The following is a 17,412-nucleotide window of genomic DNA, read 5'->3' as shown; positions in this document are numbered from 1 at the left end:
ACACACATGGTGTATTCATACACCTCATGCTCACTGTCAAGTTATAACATGGGTGTCTTCTTATACACCAGACACACATGGTGTATTCATACACCTCATGCTCACTGTCAAGTTATAACATGGGTGTCTTCTTATACACCAGACATACATGGTGTATTCATACACCTCATGCTTACAGTTGAGTTATAACATGGGTGTCTTCTTATACACCAGACATACATGGTGTATTCATACACCTCATGCTTACAGTTGAGTTATAACATGGGTGTCTTCTTATACACCAGACACACATGGTGTGTTCATACACCTAATGCTCACTGTTGAAGCTATAACGTGAGTGCCTTCTAAACACCAGACACTCATAGTGTATCCATAATCACTGACTAATAATCCTCCAAACACCCCCCAACCACCAGAAGTAAGTTTTGAACCCTGTATCTTATGTTCTAGGTATGGAGCGTAACTTACCATAGTTGGCTGACGTTCGTTCTCCTAATATGGTCATGCGGTTTATGGATGACGAAGGAAAGATCGTGGTACACTCTTTGCTGCTCCCCAGTGTTCACTATTTATGGAATTGCTATTCTTTTAATACAGGTTGGGTGTATAGGGTTTATTTTACCGTAAATATAGAAAATGTTAAGTTCCTAGTTTGGTTAAGGTTCTATGTAGAATATATTATGTGTTAAGCCTTGTTTAACTTTAACCATCCTCAGTGTTAGATGAGACAAGAGTGAGTGTTACAAGTACCAAGCTGGTCTTTATATAACACTCACTCTTGTCTCATCTAACACTGAGGATGGTGCAGTTTCAGTTAATCAACTTTAACCATCCTCAGTGTTAGACGAGACAAAACCAACATAAAAACAAACAAAACCATTTCTAATCTGTTCTTACTTTTCCAGTTCATTTATTCATTGGACTTGAATGAGTCAGAACTCCCAACCACTATCAACCAAACAGATGGCAATATCTTGTATTTATCAGCGTTTGGAATGCGACGATACGATTATCCTTGCTTGCCACTTGGTGCTCAGGTTAATAATGTTTCCATTTTGTGTAGGGTGTTGTTTTATGATTTTTATGTAAGGCTTATTTTGAAAGTATGCTCGGTATGTTTTATTTGATACGCCAAAATGCATTTGTCTGCGTCCATTGCATTTTTATCAGGCCCAGATCTTCTGTGAGGCTTGGCTTAGATCCTAGTTTAGTTTAATAAAAAGTGTTTTCTTATTTTTTCTCTATTTTATAATGGTGTGGTCTTTAGTGACACCTGAGATGTAGGTTTATTATTCCATTATCCAAACACCCAAATAATAGTTTAAATATTATATCTTGTCTATAACTCTGTTATTGTTTTAGGTGTTTTATTTATGCGGTTTCTGGTTGGTTCTGCATCAGTTTAACTACATACGAAGGCACAGAAGTGGTCCAGATAATGGTATGTACTATGCATGTGGATTAAAGTTTGGGAGAATAAGCCTTTTATTAACAAGTATGCATTCTTATACATAAACTGTTGTGTAAGAATAAACCTTTAAATAAACTCAGTTTTGAAACTTGGTTACTTTCAAAGTATAAAAATAATGACAAGAGCATCTCTTTACCAGCAATTTTATGAACTCTATGAATGTAAACGCTACTCAGTGTATTAACAACCTGGTAACTGTTACAGCATATTAAATTACCTTTATGACTTTTTTTATCATACTTTATAAAATCCCTTTACCATAAATTGTTTACATTAATGACCACGTGACTAATTTTATGGTTTTATAAATAATCCTGTCTTTTTTCCCCAAGAATCCACCACAAGCACATGGGCGCACAAGTTTGCCGACTTCTGCAAAGAAATGCTGAGTCGCTACTGGATATTCTTAGTCATCGGTTTCCACATCGCCATAGCAACCGAAGGATATCCGACCGGAATTAAGTTTATTTACTTTTTCCTCTTCGTTCTCAACATAACTGCTTTTATTGTAAGTTTCTATTTAACAAACTGGTACCTATATCTATATGTAATGATATAAATAAAGGACATTTCTACGGAAGCTTTTACCTTATTTAATAACATGATTTACTCATTTCTGTAATCTCTATATTTTTGCTTATAATTTAACCTCATATATCATATATATGGGTGTTGACAATATAAAAGTATGTTAAGTACAAATGTACTTAAATATCTAAAGCAGAAATGCAAACATTCATTGGCCATATATTATCCTTAATCTCAAACATTACTTTAAAAAACACACAAATCATTTTACACGACTTCTGGTAGAGGTTACTGGTTACTGCCTATCGTGACAACACAATATATTCTATATGTCTAATGTAATGCATCAACACACCACCAAACAAAAGTAAATTTAGACCCAATATTATAAACATGCAACATGATCTTTCCTCTCTATATGCCACCTCATTTTACCTAAAGTTACAAACCTATATCTCCTTTTATTCCAAAGTCTCATGGCAGTATGATGCAATCTACATTTTCAATGTAATACACATTCCCAAACCGATGTCAATTTATACTTAATTTTATAAAAATGTACCAACTTTTTATTCCAGATCTCATGGCAGTTATAATGCAATCTATATGTCTAATGTAATGCTTAAACACATTAACAACACAAAAGTAATTTTAGACTTAATATTATAAGCATATATTACGTTTTATTCCTAGATCTCATGGCAGTTATACTTTATTCTTTATGTCTAATGAAATGCATTAACACAATAGCGAAAAAATGAAAATTTGTATGTTATAAGCAGTGGCGCAGCCAGGGGGGTTTCTGAGGTCGTGACCCCCCCCCCTTTTAAACCAAAAAAATTTTTTTTTTTAATTTGGTTTTTATTATTTTTTGATTAAACCCCCCCTTATTTTTTTTTCTGGCTGCGCCACTGGTTATAAGCATATATAACTTCTTTTATTCCAGGTCTCATGGCCTTTATATCGCAAAACACTCACTTTATATTGGTTTGTTCTTCTATCTTACACCATGGTCGTCCTGGTAGTTATATACACCTACCAGTTTCAAAGCTTTCCCAATTATTGGAAACAACTCACAAACTTTGACGACAAGCAGTAAGTTGCATGGTGTTTATATGTTTGTTTGTTTGTTGTATGTTATAACTACACCTATGTTATACCATCACTCACAAAGTTGGATACTTTGAAACTCGTAAGCAGAAACGAGGTGTATGAAACATAAAACACCCGTGTTAGAACAACTGTCGATGCCCCGCCATGCGGGGATGAATAAGTTACATTCATATTTTCACTTTGGTAGTGAGCATATGGTGTATGAATACAACATGTGTGTCTGGTGTATAAGAAGACACCCATGTTATAACTTAACAGTGAGAATAAGGTGTATGAATGCACCATCTGTGTCTGGTGTATAAAAAGACACTCATGTTATAACTTAACAGTGAGAATAAGGTGTATGAATACACCGTGTGTGTCTGGTGTATAAAAAGACACTCATGTTATAACTTAACAGTGAGCATGAGGTGTATGAATGCACCATGTGTGTCTGGTGCATTCATACACCTATGTTATAACTCAACAGTGAGCATGAGGTGTACGAATTAACCTTATTACAAATGTTCTTAACATAATCCCAGGTTAGCAGATCTTGGTTTGATCCAATACACCAATGAAGGCCAACTACTGTTGTCGGTGATGTTACCTGCATTGTTTCTACTTGTGGTTATATTACAGCTTCATTATTTCAATGAAAGATTCCTGGAGGTAAAATATAAAACTATTTTGACTCATTTATAGCCTATATATATATATGCTTGATAGTAAAATAATTTTCGATATGTGGTGACTATGTAGGTAGCTAAACCCCACAAAACAAAGATTTAGGTGTATTTGTTACTTTTTTTTGATAAACGAGCACCATTTTATACATTGAAGGTAAATTTGTTAATCATATTTCAAAAGGGTAAATATGCACAAAGGTTTTTTTTATTTCGAAAAATTTTTATGTGACTATTTTTTTATATTATTGCGAATAATTTTTCCTGATTATTTTTTATATTCTTGCAAATTATTTTTCTGTGATTATTTTTTTTATTCTTGCGAATAATTTTTTGTGATTACCCCCCAATGTAACAGATTGGTGTTATTTTTTTTTTTTTATCCCCCAGGTAACAGGTCCCTCGAACCAGATCACTAGTATAGGTAGTGGTGGTGAAGACCACTCGGTGGAGCTAGAGAATGAGGAATACGAGATGAACGAGTTACGTCGTGGTACGTGTGAACAAGGTAGATTAATTCTTCATAATCATCATTGTTGGATCATTGTTACATTAAAAATCATATTAATTGTTACATTATAAAATTATATTAATTGTTACATTATAAAATTCTATTAATTGTGACACCATTTTTATATTAATTGTTACATAAATAATTATTTATTGCTATCAGTATAAATATATAATTGTTTCTATTCTATGTGGGTACCACAGTAGAATAGGGTGGGGAAAGATGGGACACTTTTTTATTCAATTTTCTCACCCAATTTGGTAGTAAACAAAGAACATTCAAAGAATTATAAAACTGTATCCTCACAACTCGCATAGACCGTTGTTAATTGTTTAAAACACAATCAGGATATTTGGATATTTTGTGCTAAAGGTGTTTGTCTTACCCCACACTACTATATTATTAATTTACCATTACCGGTATTGATTCCATTCTGAAGTCATGTTTAATTAAAAGTAATTGCCTTATTTTTGAATTTGCTTATTTTATTACAATTTCTAAAATATTTAAAAAAAATTTTTCCATAATTCTCTTCTATTATTTGTTTCCTTTTTTTATAGAAGAAAAAGAGAATTGGTTTCAACGAAAATGTCGTAAAATGTGCCCTGTCATTGTGAGTGCTGCAAAAACTGTTGCGTCATTGTTTATTCGTGGATTGGAATTCCACGTTTGGAGGCTTGTGTTTATTACTGTGTTCTGTGCGGCCGCTTATAAGGTAATAGTTAACATTATTTTTTATTCATTTAGTTGTTTATTTATCTCTTACAGTATCGAAAAATTAGGTTAATTAAAACAAGAAAGAAAAGGGTATTAGCATTATTTTGATTTCGGTGTTCTAATTTAAGTGTGGTTGGTTTATTTATATCTTTCGTGATTGACTTGAATGAATGAATGTAACTTACTTTATCCTCGTGTGGCCGGAAAACGACAGTCTTTTTTAAGGGTGTTCGTTTTCATACGCCTCGTGCCCGCTTACAAGTTATTACAATTTTAACTTTTCGTTTGAACTATTTTTAAATTTTCTCTTGCGTAATGGGAGAGACGAAAATGTATAATTATTTATGTAATAACTAATAAAATTATTATAACCTTTTCCCTTACAGGTGTCTGCCATCTATGGTGTATACGTGATATTCTGGATTTGTTTATTACCTGCAAGAATCACCCACAGAGCCCTTTATGTTGTCACAATCATCTCAGTTTCGATCATTATTCTCGGAAACATGTTCTTTCAACTTCAGTTTATCTCGCCGGAACTTAAATATAATTGCACTTTTAATTCTTATGTAAGTAGGGTGTATAAGAAGATACATTGTAACTCGACAGTGAGCATGAGGTGTATGAATACACCATGTGTGTCTAGTGTATAAGAAGACACCCATGTTATAACCTGACAGTGAGCATGAGGTGTATGAATACACCAACATGTGTGTCTTGTGTATAAGAAGACACCAATGTTATAACTCGTCAGTGAGCATGAGGTGTATGAATACACTATGTGTGTCTGGTGTATAAGAAGACACCAATGTTATAACTCGACAGTGAGCATGAGGTGTATGAATACACCATGTGTGTCTGGTGTATAAGAAGACACCCATGTTATAACTTGACAGTGAGCATGAGGTATATATGAATACACCATGTGTGTCTGGTGTATAAGAAGACACCCATGTTATAACTTGACAGTGAGCTTATTTGTGTTTATCAGCAATTGACAGTAAGCTTATTTGTGTTTATCAGCATTTTATTTAATTTTTTTAAATTTTTACCGACAGGGCAACATGAAAGTCATTGAATATGAGATGTTGAATTGGATCGGAATTTTTAAGATGAATCAAAATGGAGCTTATTTTAACCATGTTAATGTATGTGCTTATGTGGTTTAGTTATGCTATATGTATTGTAGCGGGTGGGAACTAGAGTAACTGATCCATGGTTGTCACTTTTTAGTTGGTCTTATTATGTGCTCATTCATTACAGCTCTGCACTCTTGTTAAACACATGCACTACCAAGAACCTTTTAAATTATAATATAACATTGCCATTTTTTTCTACATCTTGATCTGGTTCGGTTTATATATCCATAGTTTCCATCATTATCATAAAAATACAACTAAATTTTTTCCCGGTTTTGTGTGAAATTTCAATTCTTTTTTAACATTTTTGTTAAAATTTAATGTTTGAAATTTGGATTCAGTCATTATGATCTTATACCATTTACAATAACCCTTTTTTATGACATCACAGGGGTTCATGGCGATAATTTTGATGATTTTATTCGAGCGAGTGATTATGCTCCGTCAGCAATGGCACCTCAAGTGGCGAAACATTGTGCAGCCAACCATGACAGCGTTCTACCCAACCGTGACGTGGCAGGAACTCGATTTGGGAATCGTGGAGTTTCTAAAATATTTTGTGAATTTTGCTTTTTACAAATTTGGGGTTGAGGTAAGATCTCTATTATTTGGAGGTTTGTGTTTAGGGGGTTTACCCATGTTGTATTAGTGTGCGTCACTGAAGACCTCACCCTTATAGAATAGAATCTCTATTATTGAGTGTCTATAAACTGCCCCAGTGGGGTTTAGATGGTAGCACCCTGGGTGTTGGGGTAATATACCTACATCCCAGGTCCCAGGTGTGCCTCACTGAAGACCTCACCCTTATAGAACAGAATCTCTATTATTGAGTGTCTATAAACTGCCTTAGTGGGGTCTAGATGGTAGCACCCTGGATGTTGGGGTAATAGACCTACATCCCAGGTCTCAGGTGTGCCCTCATTAAAGACCTCACCCTTATAGAATAGGATCTATATTATTGAGTGTCTATAAACTGCCTCAGTGGGGTATAGATGGTAGCACCCTGGGTGTTGGGGTAATAGACCTACACCCCAGGTCTCAGGTGTGCCTCACTGAAGACCTCACCTTTATAGAATAGAATCTATATTACTGAGTGTCTATAAACTGCCTCAGTGGGGTCTAGATGGTAGCACCCTGGGTGTTGGGGTAATATACCTACATCCCAGGTCTCAGGTGTGCCTCACTGAAGACCTCACCCTTATAGAATATAATCTCTATTATTAAGTGTCTATAAACTGCCTTAGTGGGGTCTAGATGGTAGCACCCTGGATGATGGGGTAATAGACCTACATCCCAGGTCTCAGGTGTGCCCTCATTAAAGACCTCACCCTTATAGAATAGGATCTATATTATTGAGTGTCTATAAACTGCCTCAGTGGGGTATAGATGGTAGCACCCTGGGTGTTGGGGTAATAGACCTACACCCCAGGTCTCAGGTGTGCCTCACTGAAGACCTCACCTTTATAGAATAGAATCTATATTACTGAGTGTCTATAAACTGCCTCAGTGGGGTCTAGATGGTAGCACCCTGGGTGTTGGGGTAATATACCTACACCCTAGGTCTCAGGTGTGCCTCACTGAAGACCTCACCCTTATAGAATAGAATCTCTATTATTGAGTGTCTATAAACTGCCTCAGTGGGGTCTAGATAAAACTTTGATACTAAAGCAAAGAGATATATTGTAACTATGATTTTATTTTGATATATTTTAACTTTCATTTTATATTTTATACTTTGTTTTATATTTGACCTAAATATCTTTGAATTTATTTTCAGGCTTGCTTTGTAATGAGTGTTGTCACAGTGTGGGTGCGTGCAGACATGTATGCTGTTGTGTATGCATTGCTTCTTATTATTGCACTCAGTTTGAAGACAAGACTATCATTGCACAGGTAACTTATTATTCGTAACTTGGATATCCCGGGTTCAAGGCTCACTGAAGTAACTGTGTGGTTGGAAAGATTGTAGAATTTAGCTGATGGATGATTATGTGTATTAAAGTCATGTCTACTTATCCACACACTGTAATAGCTTCGGCAGCTCGACTGTGGGCATGGGAGTGGCAACCATGGATAAGTCACTCAAGTTCCCACCCACGAGGATATAAATGACCAAACCAACCAAAAGTCATGCCTGCTTATCCACACACTACAATAGCTTCAGCAGCTCGACTGTGGGCATGGGAGTGGCAACCATGGATAAGTCACTCAAGTTTCCACCCACGAGAATATAAATGACCAAAAACTTAAAATACACAACATTATTTTCTCCTAACCAGGTACTGGAAGTTTTACTCGATCATTCTCCTGTTTCTCCTAATATTGCAATACTTGATATGCATTGGAATGCCACCTGTATGGTGTGTATGTAAGTTGCTTGTTATTTATTTTAGTTTTATTGTTTTTACATATATGGTGCCACCATTATTGGCGTATGCGTCTTTGGGCAAGACACTTAAATTGCTCTAACGCAGTGGTCACTTGGTTTGTCCAAAATATCAGCAGTATAATAAAAAAAATGTCACAATCTGCAACAAAATTACTTATGTGTTGAATTATAAGTGGGCACATGGTGTATGAGACAGCTCGAACTCAAGTGTCTCATGGCTGATACTCCTATTCTCCACCAAATAAATAGCCTAGATGCCTCAATAAATCCTGTAACACTATATAAAAACTAACCCTCGTTACAACACAGCGCACAACTATCCATGGTTGGTATTTGGTTCAAATGAAACGGAACGCGATCGTTTAGTTCGTTGGATGTTCCTACCCGATTACCTCGTGCTTAAGAATAGCACCATTCTTATAGGTATGTTGTTTCTATGTTTTGTGTCTTTCATTATGCCATAAAAAATAATGTTTATGTGAAAAGTGCCATATTTCATAATTCATAATGACATATTTCATAACGTTTATGTGAAAAGACTGTTATTATTTTTATTTATCCTTGTTTATGCGTTAAGTTGTTTATGCGTTAAGTTGTTTATGTGTTAAGTTGTTTTGTTTATGCTATAAGTTGTTTATGCGTTAAGTTATAATTATTGTTGTGGTTTTTATACTCACAATCAGCAGATGTTACATAACATTGTTCTACATTATTAACTAAATTACAACTAAAAAGTCTACCATGATAGCATAGGCAAGTTACATACTTAGTAACTAATAAGGAAACAAAGTATAACGACTGTGATTTCCCCCCAACGAGGATAAAAAAGTTACACTTCCAGGCCCCGTGGCATAGGGGTAATGGGTTCAGGCTTGTCGCTGCTACCATTGTGTGCGTATGTGTCCTTGGGAAAGACACTTAACAGCAATTGCTCCATCCCAGTGGTCACTAATGGGTTGTCCAAATTATCACCCATAAATAAAAAGAATCCAAAAAAAAATTATCACCCACAAAGTAACACACATGGTAACTCGTAAGCTGGCACTAGGTGTTAAACCCGTGTGATAACGGCTGTCGTTTTCCGGCCACGCGAGGATAAAGTAAGTTACATTCATTCATTCATTTATGTCATAATATTTATTCTGTTTCAGCTGATTTCTTCCAATTCTTGTTCATTGTGAGTCAGCTATATGTGTTTGAATGGGAAAAAAGTGGTTGGGAGCTTTATGGGGGTGATAACTCTTACTTGACGGGTGCGGAGCTTGACCATGTGACAATTGGCACCAACCCAAGGAAAAATTTTATGTTAAAAAAGTAATTTGTTCGTTTTTATTAAAATTCAATATTTTTGAAATCAAGTTTTTTAAAAAGTTTTATGAATATATATTTTTTAAATCGTTTTCAGCTTTAGATACTTTTTGTTGTTGTTGACTTTTTTATAAATATTTGATTCAGTTATAACTATTGTTTTTCTAGAACTAAATATTTTACTGTGACATCACAGAGCACGCTCATTGTTAGATCAATTGAAGTCGTTTGTCTTCAAATACATGATATGGGTTTCTATGGCGATGGTGTTTATCGCTGGGACGACAAGAATTTCACTTTTCTGCCTCGGTTACATCGTCGCGTTCTTTTACCTTCTATCTAAGCAACAAGAGTTGTTGCTGGGGAAACCAAGTCGACTGCTTAAAGTTTGGAACGTAGTGTTAGGTGGGCATGGGTTGTTTTAATTGGGGTCTAGATGGTAGCTATCTGAATGTAACTTACTTTATCCTCGTGTGGTCGGGAAACGACAGTTGTTATAACACGGGTATTCATACATCTCGTGCAAACTTACGATTAACCATGTATGATACCTTGTGGGTGATTTTTTCATTTTTTTTATGTATGGCTGATAATTTGTACCCCATTAGTGACCACTGGGTTGGAGCAATTGCCGTTAAGTGTCTTGCCCAAGGACACATACGCCCGCAATGGTAGCAACGACGAGCCTTGAACCCATTACCTCTGGGTTACATGCAGGCGCGCTAACCAACTGTGCTACAGCGCCGGATGATTTATAAGGGCTATCTAAATTGTCAGCCATAGATAAACAAAGAAAAATCCCAAAATAATCACCCACAAAGTTACATACCTGGTAACTCGCAAGCAGGCACAAGGTGTATGAACACCCCTGTTATAACGACTGTCGTTGTCCCGCCATGCGAGGATAAATAAGTTACATACATGGTAACTTGTAAGCCTACATAAGGTGTATGAAATAAAAAACCTGTGTTATAACGACTGTCATTGCTCTGTCACTTAAGATAAAACAAGACACATTCGTTTATTCACTCTTGGTGTGTTTGTAAACTGTGTTGGAGTAATTGGGGATAATAAAAGACCTCCTTCCCAAGGCTTTATAATTTAGACCAAGTTCAAACGCATGTACTTTGTTTTATTCAGGTTACAATGTTGCTGTCATAACTTTGAAGATAAGTTTGCAAATTGCATCATGTGTTTATATTGAGACATTACAAGAAAATGCATGCGCAGTTGTGCAATTGTTTAGCCTTGTGTGTTCAAAAAGTGGAACCTATGGGTTACAAGGTGAGTATTTTTAGTGTTTAAGAAAACGGACACTTTTGTAGTTGTATATAAGCAGGTTATCAGTTACAATCTTTCTTTCTGTCTTTGCGCTTTTGAATTCTACTCCGACTATCGTGACCGTAGAAATAAAATAAAGCCATTTATTCATGTAATTACCTTATATAATATTACGCTTTTCTTTGCTTATATACCAACACATAAGTAACCTGTAACCACAAATATATTTCAGTTGCTGCAACATCCACGTGTGAGTTATCGTACACCAACTCCGGGCTTACATGGGATTTTATATGTTTTCTATTCCTCCTAATCCAACGAAGAATTTTCTCGTCGTATTATTTTCTTCATGTAACGGAAGATTTAAAGATATCACTGAAACTTGCAGCAAGGTATGTGTTGTGGGGTTAAGAGGTCCCTGGTTCAAGGCTCACTGCTGCTGCTTTGATGGTAATGCATTTTATTCTGTTTACATCAAAGCTCTTGTTGCCTAGCTTAGGGAAAGTGACACACTTCAATATTGTTGAAGTTTATGCGGTAACATTCTGGGTGTTGGGGTAAAGTGACCACTCTGGCCTAAATCCTAGGTCTCATGGCGTGCTACCCTGTGGGATCTCACCCATACAGAATAGTATGTAGAGCTCATGTGTGCTGTGTTATGAACAGCAGAGGAGGTCTCTGGTTCAAGACTTTACAATGCTGGTGGCAGCATGTGTATTCTTTAACAAGATATTGAATAAAGTTGCTGTATCCCTGTGGTCACTAATGGGTTGTTTAGTGATATTAACTCATCCAATATCTGTGCATAGGGGTGTTACAAAGCCTATGGGCATAGGGGTGACTATGGAAAATCCCATTTATAATTTACAATATCTTTGTTAATATATAATATCTATACTAATATTAATATATGATATTTATGTTAATATATGATATCTATGACAGGGGAGCAGAACTATTCAACGACAAATTAATCGAAGACGTGAAAGAAAGAGAGAGCGTTGTACAAGAAAGTTTACGCGCGCTTAAATCTTCGTAAGTTTAAAAACTTTATCAAATTGCTTATTATGGTAAAGTTTTCATCGTAAATACATTATATAGTAGGGTGGGGGAAGATGGGACACCTTTTCATTCGATTTTCTCGTTCCATTTGGTAGTAAACAAAGAACATTTAAAGAATTATAAAACCGCTTTCTCACGACTCCTATAGACCGTTGTTAATCGTTAAAACACGATTAGGATATTTGGATATTATGTGCTAAAGATGTCCCATCTTCCGCCATCCTGCTATATTTTGTACAAGTGAGATTGTACAGTCGTGTATGCAAATAGCCCATAATATATGCAAAAGTTGGGCCATAACCAAAACAGAAGATATGTTTTTTTTGTGTATTATAAAAATGGGGGTATATAAGTACATACATGCTAAACCAAAGACATACCACACAAACTATATATGAATGAATTCAACTTACTTTATCCCCGCCGGGAAGCCACAGTCGTTATACACGGGTGTTCTTGAACCCATTTTCTTTGGGTTAGAGGCAAATATTATAAATAAATATTAAATATATTCATAAAATTTACACCCACTATATAGGCAAATACTTGCATCTCATTATTATCCAGGATGAAAAGCATCAAGAACAGATATAGGTTGCTACGTAAAGGTTTACCACCACCTACTACTCACACTGAAGGTAAGATGGAAAATTACAATTTATAACGGAAAACTACAAAATCTTGATGGAAATTTTTGGAAAATATAACTAAAAAATTTTAAGAAAATCAGAACTAATTTTTTTTTTTTTTTAATTGATAACCATCAAATTAATCTGTTTACATATATTAGTATATACCTAACTATCAACAATACATATATTGTATTCTGTTATTATTATTTCGCTTTCCTAATCTATTACTTGCTAGTTTAAACTATTTTTTATCTACTGTAGCAAAATAGTACAGAAGTTTTTAGGAAACTTTAAAAATATCGCCAGAAGTTCTCACATTTAATGTCAATTGACATCATATTTATAAATCCCAATCCCAGTCGATAATGGTATGTGAAAGTATTAACTAAACCGTATTTGTCTGCATTGTATTCCATTATTTATATTTTTACAAGAGTTCCCAATATATATTTGGTAGTTTAAAATGTGTTATGTCTATTATACCTTATTGTCACTTAACCGATATTTCAAAGTACTTTATTACCTCAGCTACAAGGTCAGGGGATTATTATATGTTTGATGACGAGGATCATGAGAGAAAAGAAATAAAGGAAACAAAAGATGAAATTATGGATCCCATTAAGGTTTCTATGTTTTATATATATGTTTTCCATGGGATGCTGCATTTGTATGTTTGGGTAATGAGCCAACCTTGGCCTACTTCCCCACTCTTTGTGTATGGTGCTGTGGCTCAGTAATTAGGTGCTTGATACCTATGCTGATTGGTATGTGTGGCTTTTGGCAAGACACTTAACATATATTGTATTATTAGTATTAGCCCGGTGGGTAATCAACCGTAGCACCCTGGGTGTTGGGCCATGGCCGCATTAAAGCCTAAATTTCAGGTCCCATGGCTTCCCTTACAAACTCACCCGTATAGAATATATATGTTGGGGTAATGAATCAACTCTGGTCTATGTCTTATGTTGTACAGACTTACCCATATAGAATACAATCATACATACCCATTACACAAACATAACATTGCACAGATGCTTCACAAACTTGGTACTGTAGGAATCGATGAAACATTGGTTGAAAGGAAGGAAGATAAGAAGAAACTGACTGAAGGTTCGTTCTATGATGTCATATCGGCTACTATGATGCTCGTTCTATGGTGTCATAGTGGCTATTATAATGCTTCGTTTTATCAGTCATTTTTTCAACAGATAAATTTTTTTATCCGTGTTGTGTTTTAACGACCTTTATTTTGTTGTTGATTAATTGTTGTATGATGTCATAGTGGCTATTATGATGCTTCGGTTTAGCAGTCAGGTTTTCAAGGGATAATTTTTATCTATGTTGTGTTTTAACGAACTTTATTTTGTTGTTATTTAATTGTTGTCTCGTTCATTTTTACAAAATACTTGTAAAGTCAGGACTTTTATTTCTTATCCTGGCAATTGTTTGATATTTATTTTATAATATTTAGATTCAGAAGTGACACATCATGCTCACGAAGATGATACTCACAATGAAGCCACTCATGATGAAACCACTCATGAAGATGATCATGATTCAGATGATCATGAAAGTGATCACGATGCATGTGAAGATGAAGTTGATGGGAAAAAACAAAAAACTTTCTTTGGTAAATATGTTCCATATAATTCTTATGTGAATTTGTTATAACTGCTAAGGTATGATGTAAATGAGCAAGATAATATACAATAGCTTGTATAATATATAATGTACTGATGGTTTTCTCTCTTAATATAGCAACGTTACTATACTTTGTGAAAGAAAACAATCACCCATAAAGTTACATACGCGGTAACTCGTTGGCGGAAACAGAACCCGTGCTATAACAACTGTCATTGCCCCCCATGCGAGGATTAATAAGTTACATTTATTTGTTCTTACTTTATCTTTCCATGTTCATACAGAATCATTAAAACAATGTTGGAAATTGGTTTGCGAGTTCGTTTTATCGGGAGTTGATTATCTGACGTTAAAACTGAACAAAGGAAACCTCGATTATCGAAACGTAACGTTGAGGTTGGAGTCCGAGAAAGATGAGATTAGTAGGAAGAAGTTTAAAGAAGAGGTTGGTTGTGATGTCATTACGTTTTGCTATGATGTCATAATGTATTGTTGTGATGTCATAACACATTGCTATGGTGTCATAATGTATTGTTGTGATGTCATATTGTATTGTTTGATGTCATAATGTATTGCTGTGATGTCATAATGTTTTGCTATGATGTCATAATGTATTGTTGTGATGTCATAATGTTTTGCTATGATGTCATAATGTTTTTTCGCAGCTTACGAAAAGTTAAAAGTAGATTCAAAATTGGGTTTATAAAGCTTTACTATTAATGTATGCTTAGTACTTCAAAAATTCCCAGTTTTGTAGTGTGGTTGTGCTTTAGCTATATCATAATACACCAATTGTTACAGAGGTCGCCTCGGGGTTCAACTGAAGTCGCTGTTGACGTAAACAATGACCATAATGATGTCATAGACGTGGATGGAATAACAATTGAAAGGTGATTATATGCATTGTTATGTAATAATGTAGGTATATTACTCCAACCCCCAGGGTGCTACTATCTAGACCCCACTGAGGCAGTTTATAGAAACTTATTAATACAAATTTTATTCTATAAGGGTGAGGTCTTCAGTGAGGCACACCTGAGACCTGGGGTGTAGGTCTATTACCCCAACACCCAGGGTGCTACCATCTAGACCCCACTGAGGCAGTTTATAGAAACTTATTAATACAAATTTTATTCTATAAGGGTGAGGTCTTCAGTGAGGCACACCTGAGACCTGGGATGTAGGTATATTACCCCAACACCCAGGATGCTATCATCTAGACCCTACTGAGGCAGCTTATAGACACTCAATAATAGAAATTCTATTCTATAAGGGTGAGGTCTTTAGTGAGGCACACCTAAGCCCTGGCATGTAGTTTCTATATAAACGTCTCACCTATATTATCCACAGCAATGCTTGTACAGAGGAAACTGAATGGAAAGATTTAGCTGCGATTGAATTTGATAAGGACCAACACTGGATACTGAGATTCTTCTATTCATTCTGGTGAAAAGTCTTATATACTATTATGATATCATTATAAGGAATTTATAAGCTGAGGTCCAATGAAAATGCACATAAAGGGGCCTAACCAAAGAACACAGGGTTTCCTGCTTAATGTTGCTGCCATTGGCGACATGTCGTCTTTGGGAATTGCGCAAGACACTTAACAGACATTGCTCTAACCAAGAGGTCACCTCTTTTCCTTCCATGCTGTGATACCTTCTAATTCCAACTTTAAACTTACACACACTCCTCACCAAGTTTTTAATAATCATGTTGTAATTTATTCTGGTCCAATTCTCATGTCCCATGCCATACTACAGTGTAATGTAGACCTTTTAATTTTAACACCAAAAACGTCAACATAAAACTAACCCCCAACCTCCCCCCACAGGTTTGTTATAATCTCACGCACGGACGTTGTGTGTTACTTTCTTTTCATCCTTAACCTAATGTTGGATTCTTCCATTCTGTCACTTGTTCTTCCCCTTGCTGTCTTCTTCTGGGCAAGTTTCTGCATTCCAAGACCGACCACCAAGTTTTGGAACTTCTCCATCGTTTATTTGCAGGTTAGCGAGGAAACCTTTACAATGGTTTTTTTAAGCATAATTTAGGAATATATGTTAACTCTATTGTACTTAATTGGGCGCCAATGGTTAGTTGCTTACAGTGGCGCAGCCAGGGGGTTTAGGGTATCGCGACCCCCCCCCCTTTTAAACCCCCCAAAAAAATTTATTAAAAAAAAAATAATAATAATATTGAAAATTTTTTGATTAAAACCCCCCTTATTTTTTTCTGGCTGTGCCACTGGTTGCTTAAACTTTTGTATGGGGACTTAGGAATTGTCTTTATATTATTTAGGCCATAAATTACTTATATGTTACATTGTTACCCCAACACCTAGGCTGCTTATATATTTTTTGATAAACAAGTGTCTAAAATTTAAAATAAATTAAAGTGACCCAATAAATAAACATACACACTAAAAATAAACGTAGTGAATTTAGTTTTCCAATTCTTCAGTGAGGATACAGTTATATATTCCTGTAAATATTCTTTTTAACCAACAAAAAACAAAACATCTTAAAATATGTTAACATTTCAGTTAGTGATCGTGGTTCGTTTCATCTTCCAATTCGAGTTCTTCCCGTGGAACAGCCAGGAGGAGATGAATCTTCATCAGAACGAACCTTTCTGGTGGCCGAGGTTCATCGGGATCGAACAATCTTCTTCATGGATGGTGATGGATCTTCTACAACTGCTGGCTGTGGTGTTCCATGTCTCTGTACTAAAGGTGAGGCAGTACATAAAATAAATAAATGTTACTAATTTATCCTCGGCAGCGAAATTCTTCCATGTGTCTGATTTTCTTTCTTTGTTAAAGTAGGCAGCAATAACAACAAAAGTAAAAGAGATTAGCCCCTGTTTCAGTTTTAAAGGGAAGAGGGGTTAGTACTTGAATGTATGAAGAAACTTCACTATCCTCGCTTGTTAGGGCAACGACAGTCGTTA

At 35.5% G+C, this 17,412-nt stretch overlaps 1 protein-coding gene across 6 annotated transcripts in view; it reads left to right on the top strand.

Annotated features, from left to right (window-relative positions):
• LOC149734408 (piezo-type mechanosensitive ion channel component 1-like) overlaps window positions 1–17,412 on the top strand; it is a 38,647-nt gene that overhangs the window by 9,859 nt on the left and 11,376 nt on the right. For 5 of the 6 annotated variants that reach the window (XM_089882110.1, XM_089882108.1, XM_089882106.1 and 2 more), the window contains 28 exons: window positions 451–597; window positions 906–1,037; window positions 1,363–1,441; window positions 1,804–1,979; window positions 2,946–3,094; window positions 3,637–3,763; window positions 4,168–4,285; window positions 4,849–5,003; window positions 5,392–5,574; window positions 6,064–6,153; window positions 6,536–6,736; window positions 7,922–8,037; window positions 8,424–8,512; window positions 8,843–8,956; window positions 9,685–9,847; window positions 10,038–10,246; window positions 10,982–11,125; window positions 11,355–11,514; window positions 12,068–12,157; window positions 12,752–12,822; window positions 13,345–13,439; window positions 13,848–13,926; window positions 14,288–14,446; window positions 14,742–14,902; window positions 15,259–15,347; window positions 15,808–15,903; window positions 16,295–16,469; window positions 17,006–17,194. In XM_089882110.1, the coding sequence (XP_089738236.1) occupies window positions 451–597; window positions 906–1,037; window positions 1,363–1,441; window positions 1,804–1,979; window positions 2,946–3,094; window positions 3,637–3,763; window positions 4,168–4,285; window positions 4,849–5,003; window positions 5,392–5,574; window positions 6,064–6,153; window positions 6,536–6,736; window positions 7,922–8,037; window positions 8,424–8,512; window positions 8,843–8,956; window positions 9,685–9,847; window positions 10,038–10,246; window positions 10,982–11,125; window positions 11,355–11,514; window positions 12,068–12,157; window positions 12,752–12,822; window positions 13,345–13,439; window positions 13,848–13,926; window positions 14,288–14,446; window positions 14,742–14,902; window positions 15,259–15,347; window positions 15,808–15,903; window positions 16,295–16,469; window positions 17,006–17,194 (3,756 nt within the window). The remainder of the gene's footprint in view (window positions 1–450; window positions 598–905; window positions 1,038–1,362; window positions 1,442–1,803; window positions 1,980–2,945; window positions 3,095–3,636; window positions 3,764–4,167; window positions 4,286–4,848; window positions 5,004–5,391; window positions 5,575–6,063; window positions 6,154–6,535; window positions 6,737–7,921; window positions 8,038–8,423; window positions 8,513–8,842; window positions 8,957–9,684; window positions 9,848–10,037; window positions 10,247–10,981; window positions 11,126–11,354; window positions 11,515–12,067; window positions 12,158–12,751; window positions 12,823–13,344; window positions 13,440–13,847; window positions 13,927–14,287; window positions 14,447–14,741; window positions 14,903–15,258; window positions 15,348–15,807; window positions 15,904–16,294; window positions 16,470–17,005; window positions 17,195–17,412) is intronic. The other variant, XM_089882107.1, reaches the window with a different exon arrangement.

This window comes from Ciona robusta, chromosome 7, assembly GCF_009617815.1.
Source record: "Ciona robusta chromosome 7, ASM961781v2".
In the NCBI taxonomy this organism is placed as follows: Eukaryota; Metazoa; Chordata; class Ascidiacea; order Phlebobranchia; family Cionidae; genus Ciona; species Ciona robusta.
The sequence above is the reverse complement of the archived record's forward strand: the minus strand, read 5'-3'. Positions and strand labels throughout refer to the sequence as shown.